Consider the following 22,062-nt stretch of genomic DNA (forward strand, 5'->3'; position numbering starts at 1 on the left):
GCTTCATCGTGGAAAAACTAGTTTTATTATGGAAAAGTTTTATCTTGAAAAACGGGTTTTATTTTGAAAAACTGGTTTATTATGGAAGAAAAGTTTTCTTGAGGAAAAACAGTTTTATTATTTGCTTTAATACTGATTATTAATCTCATTATTATAGTTCATTTAACTGGATAAACACAGAGAATACAGTGAAGGTCAAACCTGAATGTAAAAAATGTAAATACACATTAATCACAACAACATTCATCTCACTCCATCTGAACCCTGTAAATATAACAGATAAGATAAAGAGCTATACATATTTGAATTGATGAAGCATCATAACAGCTTTCAAACATTTGCATAGTTTATTATCTTCTCTAACAACATGACGGTAGTTCTGGATTCATGAGCATAAAATATTTGTCTTCATTGTGCAAGTTTAAAACGTGTCCTCTGAAATAAAACACCACGAGAATCCAGCATAGTTTAAAGTTCATAAAGTGCTAATGCAACCACACAGCGAGTGTCTGCCGCTTCTCTAAACTAAAACACTTCATTTAAACGACGTATAAATCTGCAGTACGACTGACGGACACCTGCTTCCTGTTACAGCTCGGCAGCAAGTTCACACACGACTAAGATTCTAACTTCTACTCAGCATCACCAGTGCAAGTCAGACAGTCTGGACCTGGACCTGGACCTGGACCTGGACCTGAGGACCGTCCTGTGCTCTGACATGTAAAGTGCATCATGTGTTGTACATGTTGGTCTGTGTGAGGAGGAGCAGCTTCTGTTGGTGGATCAGACGTCAGAGCTGCTCTGAGGACAGAAATCAATAATCAATAATCCCACCTGTTGAATTAAAGGCTCAGTTCACCCAAACTACAAACACTAACTGTCACCTGGGTCGACCCGGTGCTTCAGGTGTTTAAATCTGACGCCACGACCGACAAAAATACTGTTTCCAGGTCTCTGCTGTGTCCTCGTGCGGCGTCAGGGAGGAGGATCAAGAAATTCCTGATGTGATGATATGATTTTTATCAGCGTGTCGCAGGTCGTCCCAGACGTCACGTCACCGTTGGTCCTGACGTTTATATTCAGGCTCGGTGTCTTTACCCTGCTGCCCACTGAGGTTTAACTCAACCAGTGAAACGGTTTCTGTCTCAGAGCAGCTCTCTGTTTAAAACATGTGACCTAAGTCTGTGTGCTCACTACATGTGACAGAAGCTGCCTCCATGTTGAGACCTCCTGATCCCAGGTCTGGTTCCTCTGACCGGGCGGTGGTCAGAGGGGTCGGGGCTGGTGCAGACCCGCGGTCTCTGGACTCAGGGCGGGACTGTGCGTCGCCTTCGAGGGACTCCAGTTCCCCAGCGAGGCCTGGACGGCCTTACGATGAGCCAGTCTGTGTGTGATGGAGAATCCAGCGTTTCCCTCCAGCTGAGACAAAACCACCAGCACCTGTCTGAGAGAGGACCACATTAAGTCTCATTCACGGCCACAGGCACCTGAGCACACGTTGTACGACTGTTTCTGTGGTGAACCTGTGCAGAGGGGGGATGCTGTCGATGGTCTTGAGGCTGCTGCGCGTCGACACCACGTTGAAGCTGTCGCTGCAGTCGCAGGACACGTGCAGGTGGTGCCTGGGGTGTCTGTTCTCCACCATGACGATGAGCCCCGCCCAGCCGTGGGTCAGGTAGTAGCAGGTCATCCCCTCCCGACCCTGACACACACACACACACACACACACACAGAGACAGCAGGTCACAGCTTATATTCAACACCAACCACATCAGAGTCCGTCCACTAAAGTTCTTGTTTCTGTCTCTGACAGACTCAGAGTGTCTGACAACATGATGACAGGATTCCTCCAGAGACAGAGCTTTTTATTAAAGAGGAAGATCCTTTTAGTTTAACCAGAGACATCTCTGTATATCTCTACCAGACTCCATTGACAAAAACAGGGATTTTACTGAGCAGAATACAGGAGCTTCTTTGGTTAGTTTGTGTTATTGTTTATTACTTTAACCTGTATAAAGTATCTGATTACTTCTTCCACCACTGAAAGTCACACAGTAACACAGACACACTAACAGATGGAGGCAGTGGTATTCCAGCAGCTCCTGGTTAAATCCCTGTTTTTGTCAATGGAGTCTGGTAGAGATATATAGAGGTGTCTCTGGTCTGTGTGTGACCTATAAAAGGTCTGATTGTGTCGGTCTCTGTCGCTTACGGCCACACCACCCTGAACACGCCTACAGGTGAAGCAGTGCAGTGTGGGAGCTTGTGAAAATAGTTTGTGAGGTTTTTTGGTTTTTTTGGTTTAATAGAACTATATCTGGCTTTTTGCTTTTTTTTCTTTTTTACTGAGAGTGTCATCCCCAGACAGCGGCTGCTGTTTGGGGAATTTCCCCTTTAAGTTTCGTTTTTACGGCATGACGATGGAGAAGAGACCGGAGAGAGAGACGAGACATGTGGACGGCGGAGACAAAGGAGGAAGAATCTATGAGAGACAGCTGACTTTATTAGCAGAGATCGATGGGGAGGACAATATAACAATGATGGAGCTGCTGAGAAAAGTAAAAGAAGAGTGTGGTGAAGTAATCGGCTGTAGATTCAAGTCACTGAAGTCTTATGAATTAACAATGAAGGACGCACGAGGAAAAGAAAAGCTGATGGATGGACTTAAGATTAAAGACAGCCGGATAATGGGAAAGGAGCTAGGAAACGACGAGTTGGTCGTTTCTTTTATTAATTTGCCGACGTATATTGAAGACGAGGAGATTTTGGAGAAACTGAAAGAGTGGGGAGTGAAGGCGATCTCCCCGATTAAGCGGCGGATGTGGCCGGGAACATCAATTGCCGATGGGACAAGATTTATGAAAGTGAAATTCACTGAGACTGTTAAATCACTGCCGTACTCAACAAAGTTTGAGACAGTTGGGGGTTCTGAGCATTTTAGGGTCATTCATGATCGGCAAATAAAAGTGTGCCGACTCTGCATCCGACCGGGGCATGTAGTGAGAGACTGCCCGACGTTTAAATGTTTCAAATGTGGGAACCAAGGACACTATGCCCGAGAATGTGTGGTGACGGAGAGATGCCAGGATTGCAGAGAGAAAGTGACTCTGTGTATATGTGGGGCATCGGCTGCTTTCAGAGGAGAGATTCCCTACTCTGACATCTCGTCTAGCAGAGGGGACCTGGTGGAGGAGGTGGAAGATCCGACGGGGGAGGAGGAGTTGGCGGAGGCGGCGGATGAGCTGACGGAAGAGAGGGAGGAGGTGGAGATCGGTGGCGGGCGAATCTGGTCGCTGGAAGCGGAGGAGTTGGACAGCAGTCTCGAAGATGCTGGCTCGAGGATAACTGCGGTCAGCGAGGACGCAGGAGAGGAGAGAGATCGATTAGGTGAGAAAACTGGAGGAGGAGGGGCGTGTGTTGTAGACGAGAGAGACGGCCATGTGCGCTCTTCTCAGCTGAGCGCAGGCAGTACGGAGACGGACGTGAATCTGAGAAGTAGTGGAGAAGAGATGGATATCAGTGAGGACATGATAAGGCAATTGAAAAGGAAGAAGAAAGGGAAAGAGAAGATGAACGTGAAAAAATGAAAGGTATGAATGAAGCTCTGCAGTTATTTCTTTTTTTGTTGTTTCTTTGCATTATGAGCGCTCCAATTAAAATCTCTTCATTTAACTGTAACGGACTTAGAGACATTCGGAAAGCAGAGCAGGTTTTTGCTGGGCTAGACTCAGACATTTTATGTTTACAAGAAACTCATTGGAGCGATGAGCTTATGGACAGAATGAAGGTGATGTGGAGGGGGGATCTCTTTGTGAATCATGGGGGGCAGAGGGAATGTGGAGTGGCAATTTTGACCAAAGAAGGAATTGTGGACAATGTTAAACAAATATTTAAGGATACTAAGGGCAGATTATTAGTTATTGAATTTGAACTGCAAAGTCTTCTGTTTCGTTTGGTAAATGTCTATGCACCTAATATTGAAACAGAGAGAAAAACGTTTTTTGGGAAAATGAAGGGTTTAGTTAAAGGGAACTGTATTTTAGTTGGTGATTTTAATGTATGGTGTACGAGGCTTGATGCATGTAATGTTGCAATATTCAAGAACGATGCATCGAGAACAGTACTTAATAACATCCTGCTGACTGATGATTTGGTTGACGTATGGAGAGAGGATAATCCATATAAAAGAAAATTTTCCAGAAGGCAAATGGTGTTGGGCAGCTTGAAACAAAGTAGGATTGATTTATGTTTAGTTAAAAGAAATGTTGTAAGTTTGGTAGGAAGGATAAGTTATAAGTTTATAGGTTTAAGTGATCATGCCGCCGTGTCCTTTCTCTTGGGTGAAAAAAGGGGTGGGAAGGGAGGAGGATTGTGGTGTTTAAATGCTTCTCTGTTGGAGGAGCCAAAATATAAAAAATGTATTACCGATTGTATAAAGTTTGAAAAAGGAAGTCCGCTGTACGAGGGGAACATCTGTGACTGGTGGGAAATGGTTAAAACTAAATTAAAGAAAATAAGTATCAGATATGCTAAGAGGAGGAGTTTTAGGAAGAAACAAAAGGAGAAAGAGATGATTGATAACTTAGAGAGAGAGGAAGAGAGATTAGAGAGAGATCCAAATTTAGATAGGTCTAAACTGTTGCAACTGCAAAGCGAATTGGAAAAGTTGGAAAAAGAAAAATGCATGGGAGCAATTATAAGAAGCAAGGCTAAGTATGTGGTGGAGGGGGAGAAATCTACAAAGTTTTTTCTAAACCTGGAGAAAAAGAAACAAAGGGGAAATTTTATTGCTGAATTGGAAAATGAAAAAGGTGAGAAAATAAGTGACCTGGTGGGTATTCTTGAGGAGGTTCAAAAGTTTTATATGAAGTTATTTGATAAAGAAAGTATTAATGAAGAATGTGTAGATAGATTGTTGAGTGCTGTGGATGTTCAACTGTCTGATGATGATAAACAGATCTGTGACGCTGACATTACAGTAGAAGAAATAAAAGTGGCGATTGATCAAGCAAAAAAATACAAAAGCCCAGGATCAGACGGGTTAACAAATGAATTCTATAAAACCTTTGCGGATATTTTGGTGCCAATATTGGCGAAACTATATGGGTATATGGAGGAAAGGAAGGTGGTGCCAGAGTCCATAACGAAAGGCATAATCACAATTTTATATAAGAACAAGGGAAATGCACACAAACTGGAGAACTACAGACCACTAAGTTTATTAAATGGTGATTATAAAATATTGGCTAAAGTCTTTGCCAACAGAATTAAGAGGGTGGTAGGAAGTATTATCTCAAATACACAAGGATACAGCATACCGGAGAGAGACATAACAGATACTATTTGTTCTGTTAGGGATGTGGTGGGGCAGATGAATAAAGAAGATGAGGGGGGAGTTCTTTTAAGTGTGGATTTAAACAAAGCCTTTGACAGAGTGGAACATGACTACTTATGGCAAACAATGTATAAATTTGGGTTCGGTGAAAGACTGGTGTCATGGTTAAAACTGCTCTATGATAATGCAAAAAGTTGCGTCAAAGTGAATGGGGTGCTTACAGAAGTATTTGCTTTGAGGAGATCTATAAGACAGGGGTGCCCTCTGTCTGCTATACTGTATAGTATTTCCGCGGAGCCGTTTGCGGCCTTTGTTAAGAAAGATACAAGAATAAGCAGTGTCGATATTCCTTTTGGTAAAAAAAGTTTAATATATCAGTATGCGGATGATACAAGTATTACTGTAAAAGATTTGGAGAGTGTGAATTATGTGTTGGAAGATTTAAGACTGTATGAGAAGGCATCGGGAGCTAAGATTAATGTAGAAAAGTCGGAAATAATGTTCTTTGGTAAAGTAAATAAAGAGAAGGTTGGGGTGCCGTTTAAAGTTAGGGAGGATTTTATAAAGATTTTAGGAATAAATATAGGAACTAAGGAAAAGGAAGCCAGGGATGAGACCTGGACAGGTGTTTTGAATAAGATCAAAAATACATTAAATTACTGGAAGCTAAGACAGCTAAAATTGAAGGGCAAGGTGATAGTGGTAAATACTTTGCTATTGTCAAAAATAAATTATGTTTTAGGTGTTTTAGATTTGCCGGATTGGGTTTTTAAAGATTTGAATAACATGATAAGCAACTTTATATGGGGAGGGAAAAATGTAAGAATTGCTATGAAAACACTGATTGGTAAGGTGAAGAGCGGTGGGCTAAATCTGCTAGATATAAAAGCAAAAAAAAGTGCAATAAGAATCAAAATGGTACAGAAATTCTTGTATGGGGAAATAGAGTATGGTTGGAAAGTGTTTTTTAAGCAGTTTTTATTTGATAGTGGAGGATGCGGGCAGGCGGGGATCTTTATGTGTTTAACAAAGGGATGTGTGGATAAATTGCCATTGTTTTATAAGGAGGTGTTTGGAGATTGGGCGGGGTTCTTACAGAAAAAAGTGGTGTATGATTGTAAGGATATGAATCAAGTTATTCAGCAGCCTATATTTCTCAATCCCAAAGTAATCGACAAGGGGACCATGTTGCAAAATGAAAAGTTTGTTCTGGCTGGGATAAGACAGTTTAAAGACATTGCATATGAGTATGTACCGGGCTTATTACCAGCGAGAGCCATATATGATTGTGTAATGGAGTGGGATGAGGATGTTAAAAGGGCTGCTGTGGACAATATGTATGATAAAATCAAAAGAAGCATGCCTGTTAACTGGATGAAAATCATTGACAAGCAAACAGTTAGGCTAGAAAGGTGCAACATGCCTGAGTTCTTTGTCAATTGTGGCGGGATGAGGAAGAATTTTAATGGTATAAAGCTGAAGGTGATTTATGAGGCAATGTTGGAGAAGGAATTTAAAACACCTGCGGCGGAGGAAATGTGGAGGATATATATGTCGGACATGGATGTTAAAAAAATATGGGTAAATTTAAATGTGAGATATAATAGTCCAGAATGTGAAGATCTGGATTTTAAAATCAGACACAATAGAATATATACTAATGTGGTCCTGCATCAAGTGAATAAGGAGGTAAAGAGGGAGTGTGATGTTTGTGGTTTGGAACCTGAAAATTTGTTGCACTTGTTTGTAAAATGTATAGAGGTGAGAGAATTTCACAAAAAATTAGAGGTATGGGTGAGAAAGAATTGGAAGAAGGGGATTTTGGATGGGAGGGATTGGAGGTGCATTTTTTTGTTTGGGCTGGAAAAAAAGAAGAGTGGTTTTAAAACAAATCTAGTTAACATAATGTTAAGTTTAGCGAGATATGCAATTTGGTGTCGAAGGAATTATGCACATTTTGAAAAAAAGAAACTGGATGTATGGAAGCTGTTTGTAGTACATGTTAGGAGATATGTGCTTATGATGGCTAATTATTTGGATGAGGATATATTTAAAGAGTGGTTTATAGATGAAAGTATGGTGATTGGGAAGGATGATACTGGAAAGTTGGTGATGTCTTTTTAGGATTCTTTTTGGTTGTATATGTTGCTTTTTATTGTTTTTTTATGTTCTGACTTTGTGCTTTTTGTCTTTGTTATTATTTGTGGATTTAGTTGTTGTATATACACCTGCGTATATGTCTTGTGTATTTATTTTTTGGGGTTTTTGGGAAGTGTATGTTGATTTGAGCAAAGTGTGTGTATATGTGTATATGTGATAAACTTTTGATAATAAAAAAAAAAAAAAAAAAAAAAAAAAAAAAAAAAAAAAAAAAACACGCCCGATCTCGTCTGATCTCGGAAGCTAAGCAGGGTCGGGCCTGGTCAGTACTTGGATGGGAGACCGCCTGGGAATACCAGGTGCTGTAAGCTTTTACACTTCTCTGTGCGGCCACCAGAGGACGCTGCTGCTGCTGCTTTATAACTATCACAGTCCATTTATGAACCTTGCTCTTATTTTGCATCTTTTTAGGTGTAAACAACCAAAAGGACGATTGGTTAACCACAAACATCTCTATATATCTCTACCAGACTCCACTGACAGAAACAGGAAGTAATCCAGCAGCTAACATGAGCTAACCAGCAGCTAACATGAGCTAACCAGCAGCTAACATGAGCTAACCAGCAGCTAACAGTATGTAGCCAGTGTTTGTCTGTCAGTCAGTTCAGTTCAGTCTTTGAGTTGTGTGATATAATATGAATCTTCTGTCTCCTCCAGCAGCAGCAGCAGCAGCAGCGTCCTCTGGTGGCCGCACAGAGAAGTGTAAAAGCTTACAGCACCTGGTATTCCCAGGCGGTCTCCCATCCAAGTACTGACCAGGCCCGACCCTGCTTAGCTTCCGAGATCAGACGAGATCGGGCGTGTTCAGGGTGGTATGGCCGTAAGCGACAGAGACCGAGACAATCAGACCTTTTATAGGTCACACACAGACCAGAGACATCTCTGTATATCACTACCAGACTCCATAGAGAAAAACAGGGATTTTACTGAGCAGAACACAGGAGCTTCTTTGGTTAGTTTGTGTTATTGTTTATTACTTTAACCTGTATAAAGTATCTGATTACTTCTTCCAGCACTGAAAGTCACACAGTAACACAGACACACTAACAGATGGAGGCAGTGGTATTCCAGCAGCTCCTGTGTTCTGCTCGGTTAAAATTCCTGTTTTTGTTAATGGAGTCTGGTGGTGATAAAACAGCAGTTACCTGCAGATCCAAACAAAAGACCTTTAATGATGCATTCAGGAACACATCATTAACACTTTGAACAGCTTGTAGACTTGGTTACATAACTTACAAAGCGATGAGCGAGTGCAGCATTACCTCGTGTCTCTCTCCTTTGGTCTCAGTGAGCTGGATGATGGCGTCGGCGATGGTGGTGTTGGAGGCTGTTACCTGCTCCACCATCACCAGTCTGGAGCTGTAGATGGCCAGCATGTAACCCGGCGCCTCCGACCTCCCACAGCTCACTGAAAACACACCACGGGGGCTGTTAACAGCTCTGAGGCCTGCTGGCTTCAGTGAACGATGTTGGAGGCCACAGTCCTCACCTGTCCCCTCTGTGATGGAGCTGTGCCAGTGGTTAAAGGCGCAGCAGAGCACGGCGTACTCGCCCGGCTCCAGCATGACGTCGCAGCCCACAAACCTCCTCACCGAGCGGCGGCTGTGAGCCAGCAGACGACCCAGCGCCAGAGTCCCAGAGCTGTCATAGGCGACCCGAAACACCAGCACGCACAGGTCCAGCAGGTGGCTCTCAGCTGTGTCCCAACGCCTGAGGAAACACAGGAGGACGGTTTTTTAGTCTGCGGACATTTTGTTTTCTTGTGTAGATGGAGGGTGACTGACAGAACCTGGGCCTTATCCTCCCATGTTTTTAGGTGTAAATGATTGATAGGAACCTTTTTATTAAAGAGGAAGATCCTTTTAGTTTAACCAGAAACATCTCTATAAATCAATACCAGACTCCATTGACAAAAACAGGGATTTAGCCGAGCAGAACACAGGAGCTGCTCAGTGTGATATTCAGTGATGGTAGTGGTACTTCAGCCGTACTTTTACTCATGTAAAGTATCTGATTACTTCTTCCAGCACTGAAAGTCACACAGTAACATAGACACACTAACAGATGGAGGCAGTGGTATTCCAGCAGCTCCTGGTTAAATCACAGTTTTTGTCAATGGAGTCTGGTAGTGATACATAGAGATGTTTCTGGTTAAACTAAAAGGATCTTCCTCTTTAATAAACAGGTTTGTCTCTGTCAAGTTAAAAAATACTGGAGTTATTCTTTAACAAGAATCAAGGTGTACAGCATCACTGCCTGCCCCCTACAGGCTGCTGCGTTCATTACACCAGACAGAACACTGGTTAAACTGCTGTTAGAGTTACCTGCTGCCCTGCTGGAACAAAGCCAGCTCCACGGACGTTCTCTCCAGCACTGTGATGGACACCACCGTCACCGGAACGTCGGCTCCTCGGGGGAAAACACCCGGGACCCGAAGCTCCTGCCAGTCTGAATGAATCTTACAGATATCCACTGAGTCAAAGTACCTGCCAGGGTCAAACACACACTCACAGACATGTGAACGCACAAACACACACTACGACAACTAAAAAAACTGATGTACTGAGGAGAACTTTCCAGTCACCTAACCATCAGTTAGTCCCAGTCTACCTGATGAAATCCCAGAAGTCCATCCAGAACAGGCCGTCCTCAGCTCGCTGAGCGCAGAGCTCCCTCTTCAGGTGTGGAGGCCAGTTCGGCCAGTCGTCGGCCCACGGTCCGGTCCAGGAGAACCGACCCCACGGGTTCCTCAGCTGCAGTAATCTGTGGGGTAGCATCACACAGGTTTTAACTGCGGGAACAGTAGAGTTCTGGGCAGATCCCTGAGTTTCAGAGTCTGTAATCAGGAGGAAAACTGGTTCCTCCGACGCTGTAACGTTTCTTTAACTCTCCCTGATGTTTGTCCTCGTACTGCTCAGCCACCAGAGTCCAGATAAGAGCAGAGAGGAGCTGATAAAGTTAAATCCATCAGCTTAATAAGCAGCTCTGAGTGGGACAGTGACGAGGTTTATGGGCTTTTTTTGTCCTGGGTTTCATCCTCAGAGACTGAAGGGAAGACCTGCAAACTGGCACATAGACCTGAAGGAAGGCTGAGCATGTGATGTTCAGCCTCCTAAAGAGAAACTGGTCTTTATCTGAACATCAGCAGAGAGGTGGAGATATCTTCCCTCCTTCCTGGTTTTCTGCAGCAGCGGCCATTTTGTCAGCTGCTTCACTTTAAATGAAGGAAGTAACAGACATAAATATTTTTCTAAATTTTAGAGCTTAGACAGGAGGAATGAAGGAACATCAGTCTTTATCTTAAATCAGTTAACATCTTATCTAAAGCTTCTGTGTTGAATTGTGGTTAAAATGCACAACGTCCTCCAAACCTCGGTGTCATAAAATATCTGCATCTCAATCAGTATTTTAAGTCAGTTTTTTAAGGCAGTAAAAGACAGAGCCCTCTGTAGTAAACATGTAAATTTCAGTCCTAATCAAGAAAACTAAACATGATTCATTTAAATCTAACTGTCACTTGGCATTTTTCTGAAAACATCCAAAGAAAATGTGTTTTTTGTCACTTAAAATTGAACCCTCCTGTCTCCAGCTGCACTCAGTGAAGTGATGGTGATAATAAACTCATACTGTTTTTTTTAATCGTCACCTGTGAGCGTCTACGTCCCGCACGTCGAGGACAGAGTAGGCGTGTCGTGGACGTAAACCCAGAGACTCGTACTCCGTGTCGTCCACCTTCATGTTCCCTCCTCCGCAGGACGCCCCCATCAGGAAACTACCAGCACAAACATGAACAGATGAAAATCCCAAACTTCCCTCCCGTCAGATTGTTTCAGACTCGTCCTGACTCTCACCCGGCTTCTTTGGAGCTCAGCATCTTGGCCCAGATGAGGTCTGTGTCGATGGGTTCCTCCTTCGGGTTGGTGGCGCTGACCTGGAGGGCCAGAGACTCGCAGGGGGCCCCGGTCAGCGTGGACAGGCCCTCGATGGCGCGACCCGCCTGCAGAGCGAAGTAGGAGCCGTGGAGTTTGGCCAGAGCTTTTTCTATCAGAGCCACCCACAGCTGTTTCCTCTGGGCCTGGAGAGGGAAGGAGAGGATTAACAGAAAATATGGTTAATTAATGTCAGGCAGAGGAACATCAGATTAAAGAGAAACAGAGCTCAAGATGGAAATGACTCTACTGGTTCAGTACTTTTTAAGGTACAACACATCTTTAGCTCCACGCTGCAGAAAAAAACACATTCAGATTTTTCATTAAGACAAAAAGTCGATCCTGTATAATCCTGCTGTTTCCTGGTGACAGAAAATAGGAAATATATGATATACAGTGTGAGAGTTTAACAACTGGAGTTTAGTGTAAAATAAGAAAAGCTGACTGCACCACTGTGTACACTCAGATATTGTTGCTTGTGTCTATTTGTTTTTGCACTGATAAAACCACTCTTGCTGTTATTTTTGTACCAATATATTTAGAGGTAACTAATTTTACAGCTCTGAAGCTGAAACACTCTCAGTCTGTGGAGCCGCAACATTTATTTCCTTTTCAATTTCAACTGTGCATTTAGAAAACCTTTAAACCAATCAATCCTGCTCAACAGCAGTTTATTGGTGTTATTGTGGTTACTGTGATTATTATTATAACTATTTTTCTAGCTGTCATTACCTTTAGTGGAGAGGGAAAACTTAATGTCTCAAATCTGAAGAGACTAGAGAAGGTAACTGAAGAACAGGATCAGTGGATAACGTCACATGTGCATGGTTTTAAAAAGTCTGGTTTCTGTTTCACCTGAGAGAAGAGGAGGTGTCCGCCCTCGTCACACGGCAGCATGTCGTCCACCAACACCGTGGTCCACGAGCCGTCCTTGCAGAGACGCACCTGATAGGCTCCTTCAGCGCACAGCGAGCGGGTCACCATCACCTTCTCCACCAGCTCGGGACGTTCAGCCAGGACAGCCAAGGCACTCAGGAACCTGAGCAAGAGAAACTGCACTGGATCATTTTAGAGTTTGACAGAAAACATAAAAGCGGATATTTATAGTAATTTGTGTTATTATTTTACAGCTGTTACACAATCAACATTTACTTCATGATGAAAAGTTAAAACAAAAAAGTTGTTTATTGTCACTTTCACAGCACAATTCAACAACAAACTTTCTTCAGTTAAACTCAATCACAGACTCCTCCAGTGATCACATTATCTCCACTTAGTTTCTCCATCCTCCTGCATTAAACCCCAGTGCAGTGTGAATCTAGGTGTTATCTTTCACATCAAACGTAATTTGGATCATCAGGCTTCCTGTAGCTTCATAGTATTTAAAAAATTAGATTTTTTTTAACTGCAGCGAACTTGGAAATTGTCGTCCACGCTTTTATCACGTCTCCACTGGACGACTGTAACTCACTGTGCTGCTGTTTTAGTCGATAAGTTCCTGTCTCAGTCCAGGATGCTGCAGCAAGACGACTCATAAAATCCAATAAGAGTCCCTTTAATGCTGCTTTTAGCATCGCATCCCTGCACCAGTTACCTGTTACCTTTAGAATAGATTTTTAGAAGTTTTAAGGCATGTACAGGGTTGGTTTGTGATCAGCTCCTTATGAGCCTGGATTTTTATTATTATGCACAGATTCTTATGGTTTTCACCTCTCATCTGAAACGGTTCCTCAGTTCTAGAGGCTGGTTGGGGAGTCCCAGGTACTGAACCTCTTGAGGCTGGTCCTGAGAGCTGTTTACCCAACCTGACATCATGTTAGTCACAAGGAAAAAACTAAACAGCCTGAGCAAGGATCTCAAGACTGTGTTGCAGGTGGCCGACAGCTGGTGTCGTGGTCTCAGGACCTCCAAGAGGTTAAATACCCGGGACCTCCACAACCAACCTCTAGAACTAAGGAACCGTTTCGGATGACAGATGAAACGTCTTCAAGAAACCTAAAAGAGGTCCAGTTGCCCTCAACTCTATCACGTAAGACGACCCTGACCTGGACGACTGAGAACCTACACAGATGGCAGCTGACATTTTTTGTTTCCCTCTGGGGTTTTTTCCTCACCAGCAGTTACCCAGAAGTCCCTGCAGGATGTCGGATGGACGCAGCGTGCGGAAAACAGACCACTTCACCGTCCGGTCTCTGAAGCTGCAGCAGTTGATTTCCTGCGGACGGAGCCACTTCTTGACCCGATGCTGGACGCCGTCGTCCAGCGGGAAGCCGACAGACTTCGGACTGGGAGGGAAACTATCGTCCACGAACGTCACAGCGTTCTGAAACAAAGGGTTGAAAAAGTCTGGTGTTGTTTCTCGTTTTCTCTCAGACAGAGTGAAAATACTGAATATCTCTCCTGCTGGGTTTGAAGAAGAGTAGCTGGGAGTCAGGGACAGATGGGAAGTGATTTGCAAACTGGATGGTGTCACAGTCAGGGTCGAAACACCCTATGAAAGCTGTCTGAGGACATCTGCTCTGAGCTCTGACTGAGTGTGTGTCGTGTACAAACCTCTCTGCAGAACCTGACGATGTTCTCCCACAGCTCCTTGGCCTCGCCCTCGTCGCTCTGTCGCAGCGCCTCCACCAGCATGCTCTCCTTCCTCCTCAGGGACGGCGCTGGTTTGAGCTGAGCGGCGTGGTGCTGAGGAGTGTGGCAGGCCAGGCAGTGTTTCGCTTTAACCACGTTAATGAGAGTGCACGCCAGACACGCCCACTCCTCTGTCCTAGTAACAGACACCACGCAGGGGGGAAACGACACCGAGGCGTCCGACGCAGGCGACAGAGGCGACATTTCCTCTTTGAGGATGCTGAGGCGCCTGCCGGGCAGCAGCTCCGGCTGAGTGGACAGATGTGAAACAGCGAGAGTTGAAGGAGACGGGCTGAGGTTTTGTGCTTGGATGCAAACATCTGGAGGCGGGACCTCTCTGCGGCTGCAGGGAACTGGATTATTATGACCTGAAGACGACACGCTGAGCACCGAGGAGTGTGTGTTTGGATACGAAGCCTCCACCGGTAAACACTCTCCTCTGGTGGATATGGAGAGTGACAGTGCCCCAGCTGCAGGCTCTGGTTGTTGTGTTCCTGTTTGATTGCAGGCCTCGGGCATGAGCAGGGCCTCAGCAGGGATTTGGGGGAGGGACAGTTTGCGTGGCCCCCCACAAGCAGAGCAGGACATGGAGGTAGGGGTGTTCTGCAGAGTGCACCTCAGACAGTCCCAGGCCAGGCTGAGTTTATCTGCGTCTTCTGGCTGTTTCCTGCTTCCAGCCGACGACGGCCTCAGGGGCCCGGAGCAGCTCGCGGAGCGCTGAGGCCGAGGCTGGTCCTCGGACGAGTCCTGGGGCCGTTGGTCCAGCGCTCCGGCGGTGTAGCCGCAGAGGGAGCAGGCCAGCGTGTCGGGGGAGTTGGCCAGCGTACAACGTGGGCAAGACCAGCGGCCGTCCTCTCTGCTGGTCCACATCCACCGGGTGTCGGGTCTTCGCCGCGGGGCTTCACAGATGGAGCAGCGAGGGGCGCCAGCTGCATTCAGGAAAGTACAGCAGCCACAGGCCCACTGGGTCCTCTGCATGGGCATCGAACCAGAAGAGAAACTGGAGAGACACAGAATCATATTGTGGCGATGATTTGCACAATACACGTAGAAAGTATAAGTATCTCTTTAATGTGATTTATCATCTATTTTTTATTTATTTCATTCAGTTTGTTCTTAATCGTTTTTTCTCAGCCCTCAGTCTGTTTCTGTTCTGCTGCAAAATGTGAATTTACCCTCAGAGATCAATAAAGTCTTATTTAATCCCACATGGGCTTTAATTAGTAACAACCATCCATCAAATATTTGTACATGAGGCATTTTGCTTGAATTGATTACAGAACTGAGCAGTAAGTAAATGTTTTGGCTTTCTCTGAAACTGTTTTTAACTTTAATTCAAAAGGTAACACCTGTATTTTTGAACCTGGGCCTTATTTTCACATGTTTTTAGACAGAGCTTTTTTGAAGGGTAAGATTCTTTTTGTTCAACCAGAAACATCTCTATATATCACTACCAGACACACTGACAAAAACAGGAATTTTACAGAGCAGTTACACAAACACACTAACAGATGGAGGCAGTGGTATTCCAGCAGCTCCTGTGTTCTGCTCTCTCAATGGAGTCTGGTAGTGATATATAAATAATAATAATAGAAAATAAATGGGGGTATTGTTATGAAATTTACTGATATAATATCCACCAAACGTATCATATAAAATAACGAGTGTGGTGCAGAAAGATCTGAACCGTCTTCAGCTGAACTCTGGTTTCAATAAGAAATCCCTGGAGACCAAAGTCAGAAAAAGCCAGAGAAGAGGAGGAAAAAACTCCAAACAGAAATGGGTGCATTAACAGTTCTGAGCATTTTCTGTTCCCTGTGGTGGCTCAGGGGGAGAAAATTAAAATGCATAAATATGGAAATGACACAAGAAGCTGCAGTTACAGTTAAAACAGAAACTGCTCTTTAACTGGAGCCTCGCTCAGACTGATTATTACCACAGGATTTATTACCCTCTTCATGTTCTGCCCCAACTGTTTGACCAGTAAAACCAGCTGGCAGCAGAGTTTCCAGTCTGAGATTCGTGTTCCTGATTGTGCTGCAGAGTCCTCGGCTGTAAAACAGTCCCAGATTATCTGTGTTGTGGCATCCAGGGAGAGATTTAGACTGGAGGAGCCAGTGGGACGGCTGTGTGGAGGCTGGCCCACATTTTCTAGCTGAGCTCTAAGTAACTTGGCATCGGGCCTGGAACTTCTCCTGGTGCAGTCCGACCTGGACGGGTTACTGCAGTGCACACGTTTCTGAGACGCAGGTGTTTCTGTGATGCAGAGCTCAGGTGTTACACCTGAGCAGCAGTGGAAATGAACGAGGCAGAAATCTCTCTGACGTCTGTGATTGTTAAAGACCTTTACTATGTCTGACACTTAAACACTTAATATCTCAGCTGGCAGACGATCACCAAAGTAATTATTAGTTACAGCCTGAATTTTTACTTGACTTTGATTTGAAAGTAATAAAACCTTCATTATTTTTCTGTAGAAAATACCAATGAGTTGTTTCATTTTGTAAAAATTCCCTGGTCTGAAGATTATGTTACTAAAATCAAAATCTAAATCTAATCAGATCATTTCTTTAACACTGTTCTGTGTAAAGGCTTCAGAGATGTTATTATCAGTTATAACCTTTTGTTTCATCTGATCACATAATTCTGTACAGACATAATCGTTTTTAAAAACCTTTTATTAATGTTACACCTTCAAATGATTTGTCAAAGCCCAGTTTCATCCGACGTGTGAAACACTGTTTAAAAGGTTCTGAATGAGAAATGTTTATTTCTGAGGACAAAGCTGATGCACTTAGAGTCCTTCTGTTTGTTTAGTCGCTGCTGAACCTCGTCCTCCACCTGCTAACTCTAAGCTCTCTGGGTTCATCACCAACATCTGGGGAACAGCTGGGGAACAGCTGCATAGACACACCTGACCTGGAGAATGTCCTGCACAGACTCACTGAACTGTTTAGATTTTTAAAAATAATAAAGTCAACTCTAATGTTTTGTCACAGTGAGTCCACTTTCTACAGGGCATTTTGATCTCTGTGCATCAAAGATAATGTGTGACGGTCTGCAGATCTGAATTCCCGTTGGAAAGCTCGTGTGTGCTTTTCCAGACCATCGTCTATCGTCCAATCAGCAGGGACTTCCCTACTCGCGTTACATTTCCTGTCAGTGAGTAACTTGACTCCTGCTGGCACCGAGTCTGATGGAGTTTGGGACAATGTGGCAGCAGAGAGGACTCACTCTGGACAGAATATAGACAGTATATTAGACAGAGATGCAGTAATAATTAATAAGTGGAGATCTGGACAGAACTCAGGAAGGCTGGGGTTTACTTTATATCGACCACTTCATGAAAAATTCACGACGACACGCTCGAGTGTAGAATATAAATTAAAGATCCACTCCATTCTGCCGTCACGTTAAAGGTGCAATGTGTGGCATAATATCATTAATAAATCATCGAAATCACTCACTTTTACACCAAGAACTAACAAACTAACAAGATAGACAGAGAATTTATCATCAGCTGAATAAACAGACATTTGAAGAGAGGGTCAATCTAACGTCTGCAGGCTGCTTCTTAACTTGTCCAAACTTTAACATCTGTACTTCAGCCCATGGTTTGAGGCTGTTGCTCTGATGGATGACCTGAGTGAGAGTTGTGCCAGTTCTCCCTGTGATTTCTCTCTCAGTGAAGGAGTGGGGATATGTACGGTCTGGTGACCAGGACTGCATCTCTGTTTTTTCCTGATAATGTAGTTACATGGGTTTAAATTGGCCGTGACCTCAGGGGTCTGCGCCGGTTTGCCAAGTGTCTGAACCTCCGAGTCTGAACCTCCGAGTCTGAGGCTGCGGCGCTTTGGAAAATGCCAGGAAACAGTGTCTGGGAGCAGGTTGTTGTTCAGCTGAAGGAAGTGAACTTATCTTGGGGTTTTGTTGAGGTGAGATGCAGAGTGAGATGAACAGTTAACGCTGAGCCTGAAGGCAAAGCTCTGAATCACAAACACCACTGATCAGATTTTAAAGAAACTTTGCAAACTGAAACATTAGAAGCGAGTAGAAGGTTTTCTGCAGTGTTTTTACAGAGTGAGCCTCACCTGAAACAAAGAGCATCTCTGCTAACACCTGAGGAAATGAGCATGGATCCTCTGACTTTAAAGGAGCCGTGTGCAGGGTTCAGCTGATCTACTGGCAGGAACTGATTCTAATATTCATGATCATGTTTTCATTAGTGTATAATAGTGTCATGTTGTCGTTAGCTTAGAATGAGCCCTTCATATCCACAGAGAGCAGGTCCTCCATGTTGCACCACCATGTTTCTACGGTAGCCCAGAAAGGACAAACCAAACACTGACTCCATTCAGGCTTTTTAATCACCTGAAGGCCGCCGTATGTTCTCCTCTCAGTTGGTTGCAATCTGCATTCTCACCACTAGATGTCACTAAATCCTGCACACTGGTCCTTTAATGAAGTGATTGTTTAAAGATAAGATGCCTCAGAACCTGGTTTTGTTCTGAAGGTGACTGATCATATCGTACGTTCACTTCACAGGTCGTTTGATGCTTTATCTCCTGTGCACCTGTCTGTAAACAGGTGAGAGAGCGTTCACCAGTTTTATCTGAGAATCCCTGAAACATCAAACTATTGCTGTTCTTCAAACTCTCCTTCAGGACCACAGCGGTCTGTTAATGTTTCCCTGGACTGTTTCCACCCTTCGTATCTCGTTGCAGGTGTGAAGGCTGATGTTTGGTGTCGGGACGATGCTCGTCTCACCTGCGCTCCCTGTGCCTGCCGGGTCGGGGAAGCTGCCGAGGGATGAAGGTGCTTTGGCTGCTCCTCAGACACCCCATGATGGGGGAGGGAGGCAGAGCTGCACCCCGGGGTGCAGCTTCACCCTCGGCCTCATCAACGAGGGAGGAGGTGGAGCTTCCCATGGTGCCGCTGGATCAAGAGGAAAGGCCCTGAGGGAGGAGAAGGCAGAGGGAGAGTCGGCTTCATTTTTCTCAGCAGAAATCCCAAATACTCTCTGAGTCCAGCCTCTCGGATGATGCAGATTAGATGATTTTCTTTGTTTTATATGATAATAAACTGATTTTCTTTGGGTTTTAGCATTTTGAATATTTCTCCTCAGGCTCTTATGATGAGGATTTTTCTCTATTCTCTGACGTTTTACAGATGAATCATGAAAATAATCTCCAGTCGCAGCCCTGCAGTATTAGAGAGCTGCACAATAAACACAAGTCACAACTTCTTCACACAGACAACCAGTGTGGCATCAACGTACTCAATGAAAAATGACTGATGTTTTATTTTCCTGAGACAATAATTAGATTTAAATGTTTGTAGTTTTGGAGCAGAGAGTGGATGTTCAGCTTTTTCTGCTTCAGCTGCTTAAAACGAGCCGACGTCAACAAGACGTCCTGAAAGTGCCATCCCATGATAAATGGACAAACTCCATCTGCTGGAGAAGATCATGTCATATGATCGAAAGCTCCAGAACAGCTACAACATGGACCTTAGACTGAGACAGTTTTTTCTGTATCGTCAGGTCCATCACACAGAAACACTGATATCACCTGATATAACTCAACATTCACAACATAAACAACTGGACAAACCTACAACAACAGATCAAACTGGTCGAGAAATATCTTTATCATAATATTCTGACCTCAGACTGAAGAGTGGTTTCTAAATCCACAGTGTTTACATCAGGGAAACATCAGTGGGTGACATTGCTCAGACTGTTGGTCTGACTCAGAGAGGGTACAGACAGATGTGATGTTCGGCTCCCTCCCTGCTCTCTCCACAGTTTTGTCCTTGAACAAGGACTTGAAATCTCTCTGATAACCTCAGCAGCTCTCACTTTAAAAGCTCCGGATGAAAACACACTGATCAGAAGATAAAAACAAAATCCACCACTTGTATTCTCACAAAATCAAAATCACACATAGAATTTGTCTCTTTTGTTTGATTTCTCACTGTTCGTCCGAGTGGAAAAAAAATAAAAATCAAAACATTAAAGATTCAGTTTTTAATAATTAAGACTGAATAAATGCTGTTTCATGTGGTTTTAATTCAGAAAAGAAATGCACCCCGGTGAATTCCCCCTGAACCTCAATGCAGATGCTTCCCTGCTGATACTGAAGTTCACATAGACTTGAGGTAACCTGGTGCACCTGCAGTACAGCTGGTGGCTGAATGAGAAACTGCAGAGCAGCACGAGGACGTGGAAACAAACAGCGGCTCAGCGCAGAGCTGGACTCACCTGACTGCAGACAGGACGGCTCGTGCAAGAAGAGGATGGATGTTCCTGCCAGCTGTCTGAGATCTCCATGCATCCTCTTTCATTTAAGCTCCCATACAGTATGCACAGTCACCACGGCTCGACTCACCGACACTGTCAAGATACAATGAATAACAAACACTTCCTGTCACTTATTTCAAAATAAAATCCCTGTTCAACAACAGGAGTTGCAACATATCTCAGGGTAACTCTGGTATTTTTGTACCTCAGCAATATTTTTTCCCATGTTTTTGGATGTAAATGATTGACAGGGACAAAAATCCACTATCTACTAATCCACACTGCTAACTGTCCATATCACAGTACTTCCACTACTTACAGGCTCAGACTATTATTCTAGGTGTCTGACAACATTATGGACAGGATTCCTCCAGAGACAGAGCTTTTTATTAAAGAGGAAGATTCTTTTATTTTAACCAGAAACATCTCTATATATCTGCTACCAGACTCCATTGACAAAAACAGGGATTTAACCAGGAGCTGCTGGAATACCACTGCCTCCATCTGTTAGTGTGTCTGTGTTACTGTGTGACTCTCAGTGGTGGAAGAAGTAATCAGATACTTTACTGAAGTAAAAGTACCACACAGTAACACAGACACACTAACAGATGGAGGCAGTGGTATTCCAGCAGCTCCTGGTTAAATCCCTGTTTTCTCAATGGAGTCTGGTACTGATATGATTGGCGGTTTTTCTTTATCATGACAGTCAAATGAATATTTCTGAGTTTTGGACAGTTAATTAGGCAAAACAAAATATCTGAGGTCTTCACGTTGGGTTTGGGGATAAAGTGTTCCTGTCCGTTGCGAGTATTTTAAATCTCTTTCTCCAAGTTTCATCCCTCTTTTATTTTGAAGGGTGTTTCCTGTCACTTTCCGGTCTTACCGTTTTCAGCTTGGCGCGGTTCCCCTCCAGCCCGCCGCCGTGAACAGCTTTTGTTTTCAGGGACATTTTCAGGACAGGACACCGGGCAGCAGTCGGGACGTATCGACCTCTTATCCGGTCAAGATGAACATCGACCGGTTATGGTCCAGGAGAATGAAAGCTAAATATCTCAAGACGTCGGTTCAGCTCCATTCCCCAAACCGAACTCCATTAGAAATTTAGCCGTAGTGTTTCTGCTTTATTAACACAAACAGATACCGAGTAAAACATGAACTGAAGTCTCTTACAACGAATCATTGCTGCTTTCTGGTGAATTCGGCAAAAAGCAACATTTCATTTATGCTCTACGTTTCCCGCTTCATTTGATTAACATGTTCATGTTGTTTTCACACCTACCTCGTTCGGTACAGACCAGTTTCGCCCGAACTCAATGGTGTCACCGGTGCCAGAGGACCAAAATTTGGTGAAACCAAAAAGAGAATGTTTCGGTCCGGATCAAACTGAACCATGATGCGGGTCAAGTATCAAAACACTTTGGTTCGAACTAATTAGAGGAAGTTGAGGTAGTGTCGTCACCCATTAAACAGTAGAAGAAGAAAAATTACCGGAAGAGAAGTGAAAATGAGCCTAAACCTAGTTTAACTGTGGTTTGAAAAAAGAAAAACAAACAAAACAAAAAACTTGATCAATGTAACATATATGAATATGAATTAAAATTAATACTTTACTTTATTAGATGATGAGTTGAACTGACCTTTTTTTTTTCATTATTTGAACAAAATCTCCAGAGTCCAGCATCAAAAATGAAAATTTAAGAGGCTAC

At 43.8% G+C, this 22,062-nt stretch overlaps 2 protein-coding genes and 1 non-coding gene across 4 annotated transcripts in view; all 3 read right to left on the reverse strand.

The window, feature by feature from the left end:
* LOC108878079 (prostasin) overlaps positions 1-22,062 on the reverse strand; it is a 38,476-nt gene that overhangs the window by 10,814 nt on the left and 5,600 nt on the right. The window lies entirely within an intron of this gene.
* Positions 34-21,925, reverse strand: LOC108878053 (calpain-15-like). Of its 2 annotated transcripts, XM_018668367.2 has the most exons (15): positions 21,636-21,925; positions 21,240-21,475; positions 20,318-20,449; positions 18,823-19,010; positions 13,978-15,055; positions 13,539-13,747; positions 12,280-12,463; positions 11,347-11,570; positions 11,142-11,267; positions 10,106-10,258; positions 9,820-9,981; positions 8,985-9,205; positions 8,758-8,903; positions 1,524-1,702; positions 34-1,444 (listed from the first exon to the last, which is right to left on the reverse strand). In XM_018668367.2, the coding sequence occupies exons 4-15, from the start codon at positions 18,981-18,983 to the stop codon at positions 1,267-1,269; spliced, it is 3,021 nt and encodes a 1,006-aa protein (XP_018523883.1). In that variant the 5' UTR covers positions 18,984-19,010; positions 20,318-20,449; positions 21,240-21,475; positions 21,636-21,925; the 3' UTR covers positions 34-1,266. The 2 variants fall into 2 exon arrangements, with proteins under 2 accessions (XP_018523883.1, XP_018523868.1); XM_018668352.2 differs by having other exon boundaries at positions 8,758-9,205.
* Positions 8,203-8,321, reverse strand: LOC127143065 (5S ribosomal RNA). The gene has a single exon (XR_007814232.1). It is a non-coding gene; the product is annotated as a 5S ribosomal RNA (ribosomal RNA).

Source organism: Lates calcarifer, linkage group LG11 (assembly GCF_001640805.2).
Source record: "Lates calcarifer isolate ASB-BC8 linkage group LG11, TLL_Latcal_v3, whole genome shotgun sequence".
Classification (NCBI taxonomy): Eukaryota; Metazoa; Chordata; class Actinopteri; family Centropomidae; genus Lates; species Lates calcarifer.